The following is a 16,169-nucleotide window of genomic DNA, read 5'->3' as shown; positions in this document are numbered from 1 at the left end:
ACAAAGTGGTGCAAGGAATTTTTTCCATACACTCTACACACACTATTTTGATGTCTAAAGTAGGCTAAACAGTTCTTGGTTTATTCTATACAGTAGTTTCATTCTTGGTTGTCGATTCACCAACAAGAATTGGCAAAATCATTCTGCCGAGATATTGATATAAGACTTCACACCCATTCCCCCCCCCTTCAACCAAGTTACACAATTCACATGGTCACAGTCACAAGTCATGCATGGTATTTTGTCAACTGTATATTAAAAATACAATCCACAAGTTATTGGGAAGGCTTGGGTCGGGTCAAGAATTAATCAAAACTTATATTTTCATTGTGTGATGATATCACAAACAAACAGTCCACCAATTGACTAATTGAGAAAAGAACTGATGCCTGTTGAATGTAAATTTAGGGTCTGAAAGCAAGAGACAGTTTATCTTCCAACTATGAATAATAACAAAACAAGGGTTTATCTGCTGAAAAGAATTTTTCTATGGATTTTTTTTATATTTAGGATAATATTCCTATAGCTGTGTCATCAGGAAATTTATACATTTTACTGAAGAAAAGAACCTGCACCATTGTGGGACTCTTTATTGATCAGCAAAAGCCAGTATCTTGAACACTATTATTTCCTACAATCCCAGACTGGACCATAACTTTTTTCCAGATGAACAATTATGCAGTCACATCAGGAGTGTGTGTTACATGGCTGAGAGTCTAGACCCTGGTACAGCCAGAGTGGCTGTCCCCTGCACCAGGAGATGCCATGGAGGAGACAGGGTACAGGACTGGAAGAGACACGCTCCTCCTGTGTTCATAGGTCAGATGACTCCTGACAGGTCGGTTTTTTATGTTTTACCTAAAGAAATATCCCTGTTGATGTAGATTTAAGTGCTGGATGCATTCATACTAGTTTTTGAGCGGAGCGAGCGAAGCGAGCGTAGCTCTTTTGGATCAACTTCAATGCAACAAATAGAGAAACATCACTCAATAACGGCTGAATGCATTTCAGCCAAACTTAACAAAATTACTTAGACTAATGGTGAGATGGTTTTTAAACAGACAAATTTCAATTAGATAACGCTAATGCAATATAAAACGAACTTAAAATTTCCAATTTTTAACATTAGGCTTATGGGACTAAAGTAGCCATATGACAGTTTTTTGTTTACAAGAAAAATGTAAACAAGAGTACCCATAAGGTATTTCTGAACTTTCTAGACTTTTCTTTTAAACGTTCTTAAACCATTCCTATGATTTTAATAAACAGGAAAATGCTGTTAAAACATTTTTTAAGGCGCGGAATTCACTGAAAATCGAGAAAATATACGGAACTACTTTCTCAATGCGCGGAGCATAAACAAGGAGCGGAGGGATACGGACCAGTGACTACTTTCTTGGGAACCTATTTGTGTTGCCAGCTGATTATAAACAGCCAATTTAGAAATCAGGATTTAATAAGCGATATATCGAACCGCATCGAAATCTATATTTAATCCGAATACATCACAGGTTATATTATGTTGAATTACATCGACGGTACTGTAAGTTATTACACTTATTAATAAAACGCAGATTGAACACTGATCTAATTTAGGCATGTGGGGAATGTAGGTCGGGGTTTATGAGTATTCGTGACTAATAAACGAAATAATATGTTTATGATGTATAATTATTATTACAGCGTGGATAAATAAAAATATACTTTAAACGCCCAATAAAAACGAAGAATACGCTAAAAATAGTAAAGAAATTTCTGTATTAGGCTAATTAATTTGAGTTGTTTAGATAAGGCCAACGTTGTGACAAAATAGGATGACGTAATAGGAGACCAAATCTACATTGTCTCTGGCATGTCTTCCCTTCTATTATTATTATGTTTTCACATAAATCAGCTGATGTGATGTTTACTTTTCACTTTTGTTATTATTATGCCTACATTTCAGCCATGTTTAATTGTTCAATAGTATTTTTAGCAGTTCTTAAGTTTTTTGTTTTACATAAAAATACAATTGATAATTTTAGTCATTTAGAAGTGTTTCAATTAATTTGAGTATAAAGTATTTTACGGTTGTGTTTTAAAGTTAAAACAGGCCTACCTTTTTCGTGTTATGTTTTATTAAGGCCAATATTAAAACCAATTCAACCGATTGGAAGGGTTAAAATGAAGACAAATTTAATGTTTATAATGCACAGTTGACTTTTAAATTTCCCCTCATGTTTTTATACTTATTGTTTTTTTATACTTCAATACTTTTTACCGATTGCAAGGGTCATAATGAAGTCCACTGTTTTTTTTTTTTTTTTTACAGTTGAGTTTAAATGTAAAATTTCCCTCCTCTTTTTTTACTTTAATACCCGTTTTCAATGTTATTATCATAGTCCCAACTACTGTAATTTAATCTACTTTTGCAAGAGGTAGCCTATCTGAATCACATCAAGATGTAGTCAAGAGGTAAATTATTAAAATTTCAATCAATAAAACAAGCATTAATATATTGTTTTTTTTTATTTATTTAGTTAGTTACCCAAATATTAAATCAAGTTTTCTCCGCTCAACTGGCTTTCACCGCTCTGAAAGCAATCCTAGTTATTTAGGAATAGTGATTTATGAGTTTGAGGTACCAGAACTAAAACATATTCAAGATCTCTGATCTTACCTATCCATCGTCAACTTCCAACTCATGCCCTTTCCTCCCACCCTCTTCTATGAACAATTTTGCTACACAAGACAGATATAAAACAATTTACAACGGTTCTTTTGTTTGGAATTTGTAAAAATAGTGTTAAGACAAGTTTTTCCTAGAGAAAAGGTTCTAAAAAGTTAGACCACTGTATTCCTCCTTAAATCGAGATGATAATGGATGGATGGAGGACACAAGAAACTTTATTAAGCTAAGAGTGTTATTTGGAAATTAAAGTCTCCATTTAACTCCTTTGTGGCCAAGTGAGCAGGTTCAAAAATTGGTCTCCTCACAGTAGCCAAAAATGGTTTGAGGGAAAAGTATGCATCACATTGGGATGAGTTTCTGTGGTAAGTGGGTCAATTCCTATTGAAATTTGTTTCCAGTCGCCCTATGTGTATACAGGAAAGTGTTTAGAAGTAGAAATTGTATGTAGGTGACTTTAGAAGTTTGCAGATGGCTGTAAAAATGTGCACAGCAAGGACATGAGCGAGAATTTGTCAGTTTTCATCCAGCATATGATTAAAGTTAAGGAAACGTCTCTTCCCGATCGGTGTGTTTAAATGTACCTGCAATTACCAATGTTTTTCTTAATCTTTAGGAGACATTCACAGTCAGATCACCAGTGTCTCATTCAATCACACCGTGATCCAAATCCAAAATCTCCCTAAATGATGCCGTAAATGAAACTGATGAATCAGCATACATCATGCAAAACATCGCACACATCTATAAAATCTATAAAACCATCTCCGAACTCCGTCCATAATTTTTTTATGTATGTGGTTTATGTCTAAATACTGTACTTTGTTCACATCAGTCAACCCTCTTTGATTTCAATAGAAGTTGCTCCTTCGCCTTCAACACCACAAATATTATTACTGAAGATTATTTATAATTGGCAGTAGCGTAGAATTTCCCTCGCGCTGTTTTTTCGGCTAATATGATTTAGAGGTTGAAACTGGCTAGACTTGTATAGAACAAAGTGAGGTAAACTGCATTGGTCCACAAAGAAGTGTAAGTTATACAGAGAAATTATGCTCAAATGGGACAACTGTGCGCTTTTAGCCCTGGTATGGTGGGGCGGAAATGTAGTAGTAGCGAGCTCGGAAGAGCCTGAACAGTGATGGGGCCACATAACATATTTGTACAGAAGTTTTAGCGCAAAGGATCTCCCTACCGCGTAGGCGCTGTAGAACGTGATGACGAGGGGGAAAGGAGAGCGGGAAGGGACGACGAATAGAATTTGCTCTAGACACCACTTGTGTACCATTGAATTTATCCTCTGTGTCTTACTTCTCTGTGATTGGTCTCAAATTTAACAGAGTCCTTAATGAAAGGACAACCCTAGCACTTTAACTTGGAATTTTGTCTCGGCAAATCAAAGTTTCAAGATGATTGCTTAAAGCTCAGAACTACTATCCAATGTTCGTTCTGTGTTAACTCACACATTTACAAGGGGTTCTGTTTAATCTACTGTTAATAATTTATTTTCCAGTGCCACAGGGATGTTCTGTGTCAACAATGAAGAGCCTCCCTACTGCCCCAGACGTAGAGGTGACTCTGGTAGTCCGTTGTGTTGTGTGCCTCCCTCCGTGACGCCAGTCTACGAGGAAGACGAGACGACCACAGAACCACCAACCACCATTGAGCCTACCACTACGCAGGAGCCTGTAGCTACAGACTTTGTCAGGACTTACACCATCAACCCTCTGGCTACAAGGTTACCAGGATTGGCAGAGAATTGATCCTTTGTATTTTTCATTTCCAGAGACATTTTGGATTGGTTAATTCTTTGTGCGTCTCTAATTCTGGATTTTGAATTTTGTGTGTAAATTTACTGTTCAGCAGCTCTAGAGAGGGCTATTGCTTATGGTACTCTTTCATTCAGATTTTAAAACTGCATTTTGATTCTGTTACCAAAAAATAGGAAATATTATGAGTATGAACCATGTCTTGTAAGTTTTTACAATTATCTTCTCATACTTCCATGGAAAAAGTTCAAAAAAGTATCAGGGAGTGGTTTAACAGTGACAACAGTATGCTTTGATGACATGTCTCAAGGGAGTATTTTGTAACTTTATCGACAGACGATTCTGCCTGGTGAAAATAATAGTGATACACTTTAGAATTATTAATGAAACATTTAAGTTAAGATTTAACCAAGGTTTAATTTCTACCTCATCTTCTCTGTTTACATTTGATTTTAAGTTTATACTGAATTCTATTTATAAAAGATGGGATTGATAAAATTACTTAAGTATTTAAAATACAAGCGTAACAATAGTCTACAAAATATGTACCTATCTAGAATGATTATGTATATAAACAATTCTCATAATCATAGAATGATTATTGGACAATCAATGTATACAGTAATATTGTGGTACAACCATTGTCTTTAGTTAAATATAAAATTATTACTATAGCTAAGATGCTTGATAAGTTGAGAGTATGTTTTGAAAAAGCCAAAAATTAAATTATAATTACATATTAGTTATATTTCTAGTTTAAAAACATGCATATACACTCCTTGTATTTATTTAACGGTAATTTATTTTTTATATTACCCGAAACAATATTTGTCTAGTTACCTCATGTTAATTGTAATTAAAAATAAATTACATATTTAAAAAAATTTTATTATTTTCCCAAAAACAATCATAAAAAGAGTTTTTTACAATCTATAGAATTTTGTATCATGATAATAATACCATTGACTAACAAACCAATGATACCGGTACTATTTAGATTTAGAACAAAATTGTAGAAATAAAAATAACTTAAATTTTTTGCCAATGCAAGTTAAAAAAATGTTTCTCTTATCTAAGGAATTAGAGTAACCTTAGTTTATCTAATAGAGTGGTAAAAGCACTATAAAGAGGGATTTTTAGTGCAGCTTGCTCTGCCTTTTTACTTGTACATTTTATTTAAATTTGTATGCAAACTGTGGATCCAAGATAAGAAAAATTGAATGCTTAAATGTTTTTTGCCAACAAAAGTACAAATTGCAAGTTGGTGGCAATATAAAAAAAATGTAATGTAACCAAAAACTAAATAGTAAAAGGAAGATTTTCCACTGTTGAAATGACAATACATTTTTTGTAATATAATAATGGAACGTTTAAGCATAAAATAATTTACGGGAAAGCGTCAAAGAGTGTTTTTGTAACCAATCAAGCCTTATTGATATTTTTTATTTGATCAAACTATTATTTCTGCCTCATCAAATTATCCATGATGATTACCAAATGGATGACAAACGGTTGAATTAGATTAAATTATGAACTCAACCATAAAATCGTCCACTAATACTTGTGTTGAGTTGTGAAGGCATTGAATATCCTATCATGTCAGAGTTTTACAGTGGTCCTATTTTTGTCACAAATCCAAATTTTGGAAAACCAAAAACAGCTTGGGAAGAGGAGTCAGCACCAGATGAAAGTAAAAAGTCATTCTACCCGCACTTTAGGAAGTTTGCATATTTCTGCAGATGTCTAGGATGCTTTCCTGTAAACATTTCTAAATCAAGTTCAAAACTTACCTTCTCCTGGAATAGCGCTTTGACAGTTTTTTCTGTTTTGGCTTTACCAATGGCCCTATTGATATATTTGATATTGTATCCTATACAAGATCCTGTATTTCACATATTCGTTTTCTTCTTCCTCCTCAACCCTGTATCCCTTAAAGTTCTCTTCATCCGGAAAATACCCTCTTTGATCAAACTTGTTCGTGCGATGGATTCTCTGGACACGGACCCTTGTTTGAAAGAAAGCGACCCGGATAAAACAAGGAAAGACTGCAAATTCGTCATCATCTTCACTTTAACAACCACCATCCTGGCAACTTTTCCAGTTATGATCATACTCCATGGGATATTTCAGGATGTCTATGGTCTCTACTGGGTAAAATTCCAAACTATTTTCTTTCAGGTTTCCCAAATGTCTCTCTACTACGTTGTTTGTTACCAGATGAACCATTTCTATGACCGGTTTTCCACCATGCTAGAAGCCCTTTCTGAAACTCCTTGCACGGAAGTAAAAGAAGAAAAGATAGAGCGTTACCGCTTGACTCATGCTCGCCTCGTCACCTGTGTTCGGCTCATGGACGACACCTTTGGAACGTGGATCGGATTTGTTTATGTCACCACAAGTTGTTGGTTTGTCATTGCATGTTACTTGTCAATTTATGGGACTAATAATTTGAAACATGTGATCACACTTGTACAGGTTATCTTGATTTTGTTCTTCATCTATTACCCAGCAGTGCTTAGCGACCACATCTGCAACAAGGTTTGTTGGTAGTTTAAGATATTCTAATAGAGATTAGGGATGAGCATGTATGCCACCAACACACTATAGTGAGTGATGATTGTTGAAAAAATCAGATGCAGATGTCAGTTTAGGCCACTGAGCTAAAATTATAACTGGAGGTAGCACTGCCATGGCAGAAGTCTGTCAAGAGTGTGTCGCTGATTTTGTTAGGTTGGTATAGCAGTGAGTTTTTTTAACCAATGACATGGCTTCTATAACTAGGTCTGTATAGCAGTGAGTTTTTTCATCCAATAACATGGCTTCTTTATAACTCACACCTCACGCTAACATGGCGGCTGGCGACACGCATCTTTGACATTCAGTGCTACCTCCAGTTAGAATTATAGCTCAGTGGTTTAGGCACTGGCTAAGATCAGCTGGTTCTGGGTTTTAGTGAATTTACCATATAGGGAATAAGCTATTACCGTAGGTCTCATGGTAAGACCTGGACCCGAAACAGATTTACTTTTTTATTTTGAGGTCCCCAGAGGCCAAAAACACCATCCGTTCAAATTCATATATATATATGTCTGTTAGCTCGATAACTCGAACAAAAATTATCCGATTTTGATGAAATTTGTTATAAACGTGTAGACCTATATTTATTCAAACGAGTTCGCGAACCAGCATGATCGGACCATGGGAACGGGGGTTTATGGGGGGTTTTATGGGGTAAAAATGGGTTTCACCCTGTTTTTTTATGTATGTTTGTTGTATGGGTTCGCCCTAAAACCATAAAATTTTGGAATTTCTTTCCCAACCATTTTGTAGAGATTAAAAAATAAATAATTTAGTATATTGAAGCATTGTTGTATGCCTAAGGGTAAAGGAGAACATTCAAAAAAGGGCAAATGTAAAATTCCCATGTTATTCTTATGGAGAAAATGAAAACTGTTGTGGTTGACTTGTTTATGGATATATTTCGATCAAATTTGGCAAATTTATTTATTTCATCCTATACCGTTGACGTTTGGTCAAAAGACACTGTTTACCTTCCCCGTAGCAGAAAACCTAAGCACTCGTTAAATCTAATGTTATTTAAATTGGGAATAAATATTTTTTATTTATGGAAATATTTTAGTAAATATGTAATCAGACAAGTTGAAATTCGCTTAGTCTGCAGGTTTGCTGCGGCGGGAGTATTGTTACTTTTATTTAATTTTCAGAATAAGGATTTGATTCACTTCGTCCTCAAAATGGCATTGGAACCATTCCCTGACAATGAGTTATTTCAGGTATGTATTTCCACTTATTTTGTATACTGCAAGTAGACCACTTCTCATTGTTATAAATTTGAAGCTGGTTTTTATGAATGTTTTATGTCAAATAAAACTTTAGCACCTATATTTCCAACTAAAACTCTCCCAATTTTGTAGTAAATTTAACTACTTTATATATAACTGCAGGATGAGCAGTAATTTACAAAAAGATCTTTCTATTTTGTCAAATAATTCAAGGGTAGTAAAATAATCTTACAAATGAAGAGGAGAAATCAATAATGCACTCATGCACTACCACAAAGAAAATACGGGAGCGTTTCATAAAGTCCAAATTTCACAAAGTCCAACGGTTAAAATATTAAATAAACAGAGCGTTTCACAAGGTCCTAATTTCATAAAGTCCAAACATTCAAATAATCACCGTTTCACAATGTCCAAATTTCACAAAGTCCAATGTTAAAAAATCAAATAAACAGAGCGTTCACAAGGTCCAAATTTCATAAAGTCCAAAACTATAACATTCAAATAATCACTGTTTCATAATGTCCAAATTTCACAAAGTCCAACCTTAAAATATCAAATAAACAGAGCGTTTCACAAGGTCCAACGGTACAGTCTGGGCCAGAAGTCTCTACAGTGGTTGCCACGGTCAGATAGCAGGCACCGTCCGCCGGCGCTCAACTACTGATTACTGATTACTTTCTGTTGCAGCAAACCTAAGTACGGTACTTTTTAAACTAATGCTATTTAAATAGGGAATAAATGTGATCATTTGAAGGAGATATTCTAGTGTAAATCAAATAAGGGAAATGGAAAATCGATTAGTCTGCATTTTTGCTGCGGAGGGGGTGAATACCACTACTTACATTCTTTACAACGTATTGACGCGTGGCAACAACACTAGGTAGTGTAGTGCCTACATACTGAACCACGGCAACCTCTGCAGTGGCTTCTGGCCGAGACTGTACCGTTGGACTTTGTGAAATTTGGACCTTGTGAAACGCTATGTTTATTTGATATTTTAACATTGGACTTTGTGAAATTTGGACATTGTGAAACGGTGATTATTTGAATGTCATAGTTTTGGACCTTATGAAATTTGGACCTTGTGAAACGCTCTGTTCATTTGATATTTTAACGTTTGACTTTGTGAAATTTGGACCTTGTGAAACGCTCTGTTTATTAATATTTTAACCATTGGACTTTGTGAAATTTGGACCTTATGAACCTCACCCGAAAATACCTTAACAGAGTCTCCAGCTTATCTATAAAGATAAAAGTTTTAAACAGAGTATGTTTGGCAGCTATTGTTTTATGCATTTACTCATATTAGTCCAGCTGTCATACTTCCCATATGTTGTTAGCCATATGATTGTTCCAATGATTGTTGCACAGGTGATGTACTTTCTGCGTCAGATAAAGGTCAATATTGTGTCTGTCAGCGCAGCAGGCCTTGCCGATGTGAACAAGGAGATTATTACAAAGGTGATCTGCTCAAAGTTCCTATAGGTTGTTTATGTTTATTTCCTCGTTGCCAGATAACAGTTTTGGATGCTCTGCGGAAAGGCATCTATGAACACTCAATTCAACTAAAATGACAAATCTTAGATTAAAATGTTGAATTTTCTGTTATTACGTTAAATGTTCAATTGAAATGTTGAGCTGTGGATTATCCCAAAGATGGATTGCTGCAAAGCATCCAAATCATCGACCAGTATTTTCACCAGTTGTCGAGGAACTTCGCTCATCTCCTGAAGAACGCTGATCTCTGATAGTCAACTTTGATGAGGAAGCTTATATTTTAGTTTAGTTTTAGTTTTGATACATTGATGGCTATTAGTTCTTCTTTGTAAGACGTTAAAGGCTAGACAAGACGCTGTCTAAAATATCTAGCTGACGCTGCTTAATATTGAACACGCAAGAGAACATTTTTAATACCAATGACATTAAGGTTTTTAGATCTTTCTCCACAAGAAAGCACTGACACAAAAACCGTTACCAGTATATGATCAACAAGACCACTGAACCTTTTGTTTTGGAGTTTCTATTCAAACATAACTCCACTCTTTCAAACTCATTTTACATTTTATATTTGAAAATATAATATATCGTAATAAACCGCACTTTTCCCACAGGCGCTGTCATTGTTTGCAACTTTCTTCGTGGCGACCATCCAGTTAGAGTCTCAAGTTGTTATGTTCGTAAATGGGCTTCGTCGTTTTTTGGAGGTGAAGGATGAAGGGGAAAACAACACCTTGAGTTACGTCACTCTTGAAAATCACATGTACAGAAACAATTCAGTACCTTAAAGATGAACAGTGAGAAAAATTACTTGTTCCTTAAATGTTTGACAAATATTGATTTACTGACTTAATAAACTGTATAATAGGATGTTGGTGTAATACATTAAATGGTCATGATGTAAAAAAGTTGTAGTTGTAATTTGATTGTAACTGTTATGTTGAATGTTATAGTTTGTAAAGTTATAATTACCTTTTTAACTCCTTCAATTAATTACCTCCTCCTTGACCGAGACCAGCAGAGCCGGATAGGTTGCGGCAAATTTACTATTTACACTATATACACTAAAACTTCCTTGGATTGGAATTTGAAAACTTTGTTACGTACTTTGGTGGTGGATGATTTGGCTTATTAAAGTTTCTCATTAAAATAGTCTTGTAGGCTTCTCCCTCAACAAGATTTTCAGGGCAGTACGATATACACGTTCAGTATAAGAAGGATGTGGTTGAAATTTTTCCTGCAAATTTTTTTTCCTGTTAAATTTACTGTATACAAAAAGGTTTATCCTTCTAAGAACACTATTGCAGAGAAAATAGTTTTCAAATTTAAACTTTTTACCCATTTGCTCTTTCTTCCACGCAAAAGTGACCATATATTAGACTTGCAATTATTATATTTTATATCACACGTACATAAATTATTCATCAAACCATTGTATAAAAAAATTACATCATCCTACAAGTATAACCAAAACGTATGCAAATCACAAAGCAAAAAGCCAAGGATGAATTTACCGTTTGCTTCCAAATTGGATTCCTCGGTGAATTACATTGCAAATAAGGCTGGTCAGCTGGTCAGCTGGTCACTGACTGGTCACATTAGCATTGGAAGCATCCCGTCTAATGTCCGTTGACAGTCAAGAGACATGTGGATAGTCCTGCTGCTCGTAACAGGTACTTTATTGCCAATAACTCTAGCCAACTAGAATACCAACTACCAGTAGAAAAGCCTTTTGATTCTATTTGTTTGAAATAATAGGATACACTCACACTCTTTATTTTATTTTGTTTTGTATAAAACAATATAGAGTTCTTAAGAGTTTTTGTAAGCTATCAAGGGAACTATAACAGAATTTAATGGAATTTTTGGAATTAAAAATGCAAAACAATTAACTTAATCTTTTAAGTTGTAACTATAAATCCGACAGTTTCAAAATATAAATTACTGATACTTATTTGTATGTTGATACCTCCTGAAAAATATGTCTACTTAGCTGTTTTGTTCTATTTAAACGGTTTTCACCTATGATTTAGCTATAGGAAGAAAAATCTGTTGTATGAAATAACGGTTTAACTAAAAACCCAAACTATCCAAAACTTTTCATCTTTTTGTTTCCCCACCACCTAGACTGGATTTTTGCGGACGCTTCTACAGAAGAATACTATAGACTGGATTGGTCCATTAGAACCTGTAGGTTACGTTTGTATGAATCTTGCGATGAAAACAGCGACATCCTATATTATTTGTATTCAAGGTAAGTTGACCATACATTTTGTGTCCTATTTGATTCAAAATATTACAAATGTACCTTAAAAATTACTGTACTCTCTGACACAAAATGTTAAAATAGAATACTGTTGAAAACTGTTATGTAGTGTATTTTAAAGATTTTGGTGTTTCCTTTTGACAATGGCTTATCTATCTTTCAAACATCCTAAAACCTAAAACCTAGTTCTCCCTACTTCCCACTAGGAAAAGGATTAGTGAAGATTAGTGAAGTGTATGGCGAGAACATTATGAGTGACGGAATAGTACGCAAGTGGGTATAAGGTCATTTAAAGACGGCCCAACAACGTTCATGATGAGCAACGCACTGGGTACTGGGGACAGTAATGACGCCGCACAGTGCGTTGCTCATCATGAACATTGGTGAGGCTGTCTTTAAATGCCCTTACCCACTTGCGTATTACTCCGTCACTCATCATGTTCATGCCATACACTTCACTAATCTTTCGATGAATTTCAACGGCTTTCACACCTTTAGCACTTAAAAAATCTAATTACAGCGGGTACTTCACATTAGGCGGCAGTCTCAATTGGCGGCACCATTTTGAATGCTCAAAACCGGATGTAAACACGGCCGATTGTTGCCAAACTTCCGGTGCAGGCTTGCCAATAGATGCACATACACAGCGCAAATGTTCAAAATGCCAATCGTAGCACTGGAGGAGAAATTTAAAAACAGTACTAACTTAAAAAACATGTCTCATATTTCCAACGGATAACAGAATATCAACACTGTTCACACATTGAATTTACGTAAAGTACTGGTACAGCAAATATTGATATTAGCTGTACAACAAATAAACACACTGTTGTTAAGATATATGATTTGATGCCTACATTCCAGAGAAGATGACCCACCTGCTGTATTAAATGGATCATTCAGATCACTACCACAAGGCTATGACGAAACATTACCTCTAAAGGTCTTAATCCATGGATTTGCTGGCAGAATTCTTACAGATCCTACTTCAGACATAAGAAAAGGTATTTATTAAAAAACCTGTAGTAAAGTGCATTATAAATAAAAATATAGATGTGTGGTAATTTATAAAAATGAGGTACTAGCATTGAGTATGAGTAGCATGAGAGTATGTTTACTCTATGATACTAGTCACTGCATTCAACATGAAGAATTATTTACTTCATACTATACTCATACTATATTCATACTTCAAGGATTTGTTTAATACATACAGTCTACCCTTACTATGAATCACAAATTGTTTTAAATTTGCTTGGAAAGACCTGTTTAAGCTTAAAAGTCTTACCTTGAAATATTTCTACCATCTTATTTTAGCTTCAGTCGAATAATCCCCAGTCTTTGTCTTTCCATATTTTGTATCTTAAATGTCCAACTGTTTTTCTTCTACATCATGCCTGTGTGTGTATGCGTGTGTGTGTCAAATTTAATTGTCTTACCTCCATGCTCAAATTTAACTTCCCCTTTCCAAACAAAATAGTCAAGTATGATTGAGATAGCAAGATTTTACTGTATTTAATTATTTTAACTATAAGCTTATACTATGTATGGGTAAATATTTTAACTTACTGTTATGGTTGTAGAGTATATGAAGGCTGGCGGTTACAATGTCCTGGCTGTGGACTGGGGCAGGCTAGCTTTGTTGCCATGCTACCCATCAGCCACACTAAATACCATAGAGGTAAGAGGGAATGACTGAGTTTATACATTACCAGTATGCTTCGCTTTATTTATTTTGTGTCTAAATAAAAATATCTGTGTAACCAGAATCTGACCTTTACTGTAGACACATAGTAATAAGGAATGTACATCTGGTTACTGTACCATTTTGGACAAATGGGATGAAAAAGCGCTGATTACTTTACAAGAGTATTTGATGTTGGAAGTTGGAACTTATATGAAGTGGTCTCAATCACTATGTATTAAAGGTACGGTACTCATACCCAATTCAGGTTCCGTATTGTTTCATACCTACCTGGCCTGATTATGGAAGAGAAACAGCTGGGATCCATTGAGCCATTTAAGCAATTGTCTCATTCTACCGATCCCCGTTTAGTAGTTAGGTACCTACCAGGACCCTTTTCATGCCGGAAATACTACCAAGGAAGAAGAAAAAGTATAAAATTCAAAAGTAAAAAAGTAAGAAAATTCTGTCTCCATGAACTTGGTTTTAAGAGTCTTGAAGATAATTGTAATAGGTAGCTGAAGAGTGAAAAATGATATGTTATTTTCCTTCAAGTACCCCTTTGAGTATTGCTTCAGTTGAAGTTTTAAGCTATATAAAGCAAATTTAATAAAACCAAACTAGCCAACTAGCCGAAAAAAAGATTTAAATTTGAAACCTGGAGGGGAAAATCATGGTACCGTGAAACTTTCAAAAGTTTGCCATGACTCAAAAAATCTTCCACTTGTTCTTAGCCTGATGCTCTGCAGCCAATTAAAATAAAACCTGAGTTTCTTAATTACAACCAATGGGAAGAAGAAACCTGTATATTGGATGTTTTCCTTCTGTTACTTGACATAACATGTATTATTTACAGATAACTCCATCACTATACAGGGTGGCTGAAAAGTAACTTGCACCCCCCCCCCCCTTAACTTTTCAACCATTTGAGATATTTGAAATCGGTTTGCGGCAAACTTCTTAGATATGAGGGGCTACAATAATTATGGTCAATTTAGAAAAATTTTCCCTTAGGGGTAGCGGGGGTAAGGGGTAGCTCAAAATTTTCAAATGATAAATATAGTCGAGTTTGGTATCATTTTACAGGTCTTGACGAAACATAAACATTGACATAAAGAAAACCAAAATCGGCTCACTAATAACAAAATGACGCCCTACTGCCATTTTGTTATTAATGGTCCGATTTCTATTTTCTTTATGTTAATTGTTATGTTTTGTCAAGACCTACAAAATGATACCAAACTTGACTATACTTGCTGTTTGATACTTTTGAGCTACCCCCTACCCTCGCTACCCCTAAGGGCAAAATTTTCAAAACTGACCATAATTATTGTAGCCCTTCATATCCAAACAAGTTGCCGCAAACCGATTTCAAATATCTCGAATAGTTCAAAAGTTAAAGAGGGTGCAAGTTAATTTTTCTGCCATCCTCATGGTTATTTGGATTTAAAACGTTTTAGGGCGCCATTTTGTTATTAGTGAGCCGATTTTGGTTTTCTTTATGTCAATGTTTATGTTTCGTCATGACCTGTAAAATGATACCAAACTCGACTATACTTGTCATTTGAAAATTTTGAGCTACTCCCTACCCCCGCTACCCCTAAGGGAAAATTTTTCAAAATTGACCATAATTATTGTAGCTCCTCATATCTAAGAAGTTTGCCGCAAACCGATTTCAAATATCTCAAATGGTTGAAAAGTTAAGGGGGGGTGCAAGTTACTTTTCAGCCACCCTGTATGTAACTGAACAAAATATTGTCACTTTTTTTAATACTTTCTCTCTGCGTTCAAGAGCAAAGCTCATTTTGCAGGCTTTAGACTGCCAATGGCCGCATTAAAGGTATTGACCCTCAATGCCCCAGGGAAGGGAGTTTGGAAGGTTGAGACTGGTAAAAAGGTAAAGAATGGTATGGAAATCCTAGATAAGTCCAGAGGCCAGTGTGTGACAGGAAATATGGGAGGGGATGAGATGTGAGAGGGGTGAAGAAGGTTACATGAAGAGACTGGCCTACTCGAGAAGCCCAAAAGGTGAATTTGTGGTGTAAGGAATAACATGTAAAAGATAGTGAAGAGAAGAGGTTAAGAATAAGACGAGTTAGAAGTAGAGGTAATATTGGCAGATCAGCTAATATAGGGATGGAGGTGAGAGTGTTTGACAGGTGTTTAAAAATCATAAAAGTTTGCTTTGGAGATTAGGGTTGTGTCGAGGGGATTAGTGAAGTGAATGCAAGGAAAACTGAGGGAAGGTCATGGTGGAAGACTTTACTCGCTTCCACCATGATGTAGGAGGATCTGGGGCCAAGAGTCTGGAATATTTCAAATTTGAGACCAAGTTTTAATCTGTTTTAACAAAATAAATCTTTCCCTCGCTTTTCAAATATTCATAATGAAATATGGTTTCTAGGTAACGAAATTTACAATTTAATGAGGTAATAATCACCTGTTTTGAGTTGCTTTGGTGTCTAGGTGGAATGACTAATGC

General features: G+C 35.2%; 1 protein-coding gene across 1 annotated transcript in view; it reads left to right on the top strand.

Annotated features, from left to right (window-relative positions):
• LOC128985151 (uncharacterized) overlaps positions 1 to 16,169 on the top strand; it is a 29,311-nt gene that overhangs the window by 7,846 nt on the left and 5,296 nt on the right. The window contains exons 6-12 of the mRNA XM_054404533.1: positions 667 to 838; positions 4,182 to 4,428; positions 6,655 to 6,838; positions 9,612 to 9,725; positions 11,865 to 11,991; positions 12,868 to 13,007; positions 13,587 to 13,684. Of these exons, the coding sequence (XP_054260508.1) occupies positions 667 to 838; positions 4,182 to 4,428; positions 6,655 to 6,838; positions 9,612 to 9,725; positions 11,865 to 11,991; positions 12,868 to 13,007; positions 13,587 to 13,684 (1,082 nt within the window). The remainder of the gene's footprint in view (positions 1 to 666; positions 839 to 4,181; positions 4,429 to 6,654; positions 6,839 to 9,611; positions 9,726 to 11,864; positions 11,992 to 12,867; positions 13,008 to 13,586; positions 13,685 to 16,169) is intronic.

The sequence above is a fragment of the Macrosteles quadrilineatus genome, unplaced genomic scaffold, assembly GCF_028750875.1.
Source record: "Macrosteles quadrilineatus isolate MER2022 unplaced genomic scaffold, UCM_ALF_1.0 Scaffold_2__2_contigs__length_208266976, whole genome shotgun sequence".
Lineage (NCBI taxonomy): Eukaryota > Metazoa > Arthropoda > Insecta > Hemiptera > Cicadellidae > Macrosteles > Macrosteles quadrilineatus.
This window is presented reverse-complemented; position numbering and strand designations above follow the sequence as displayed.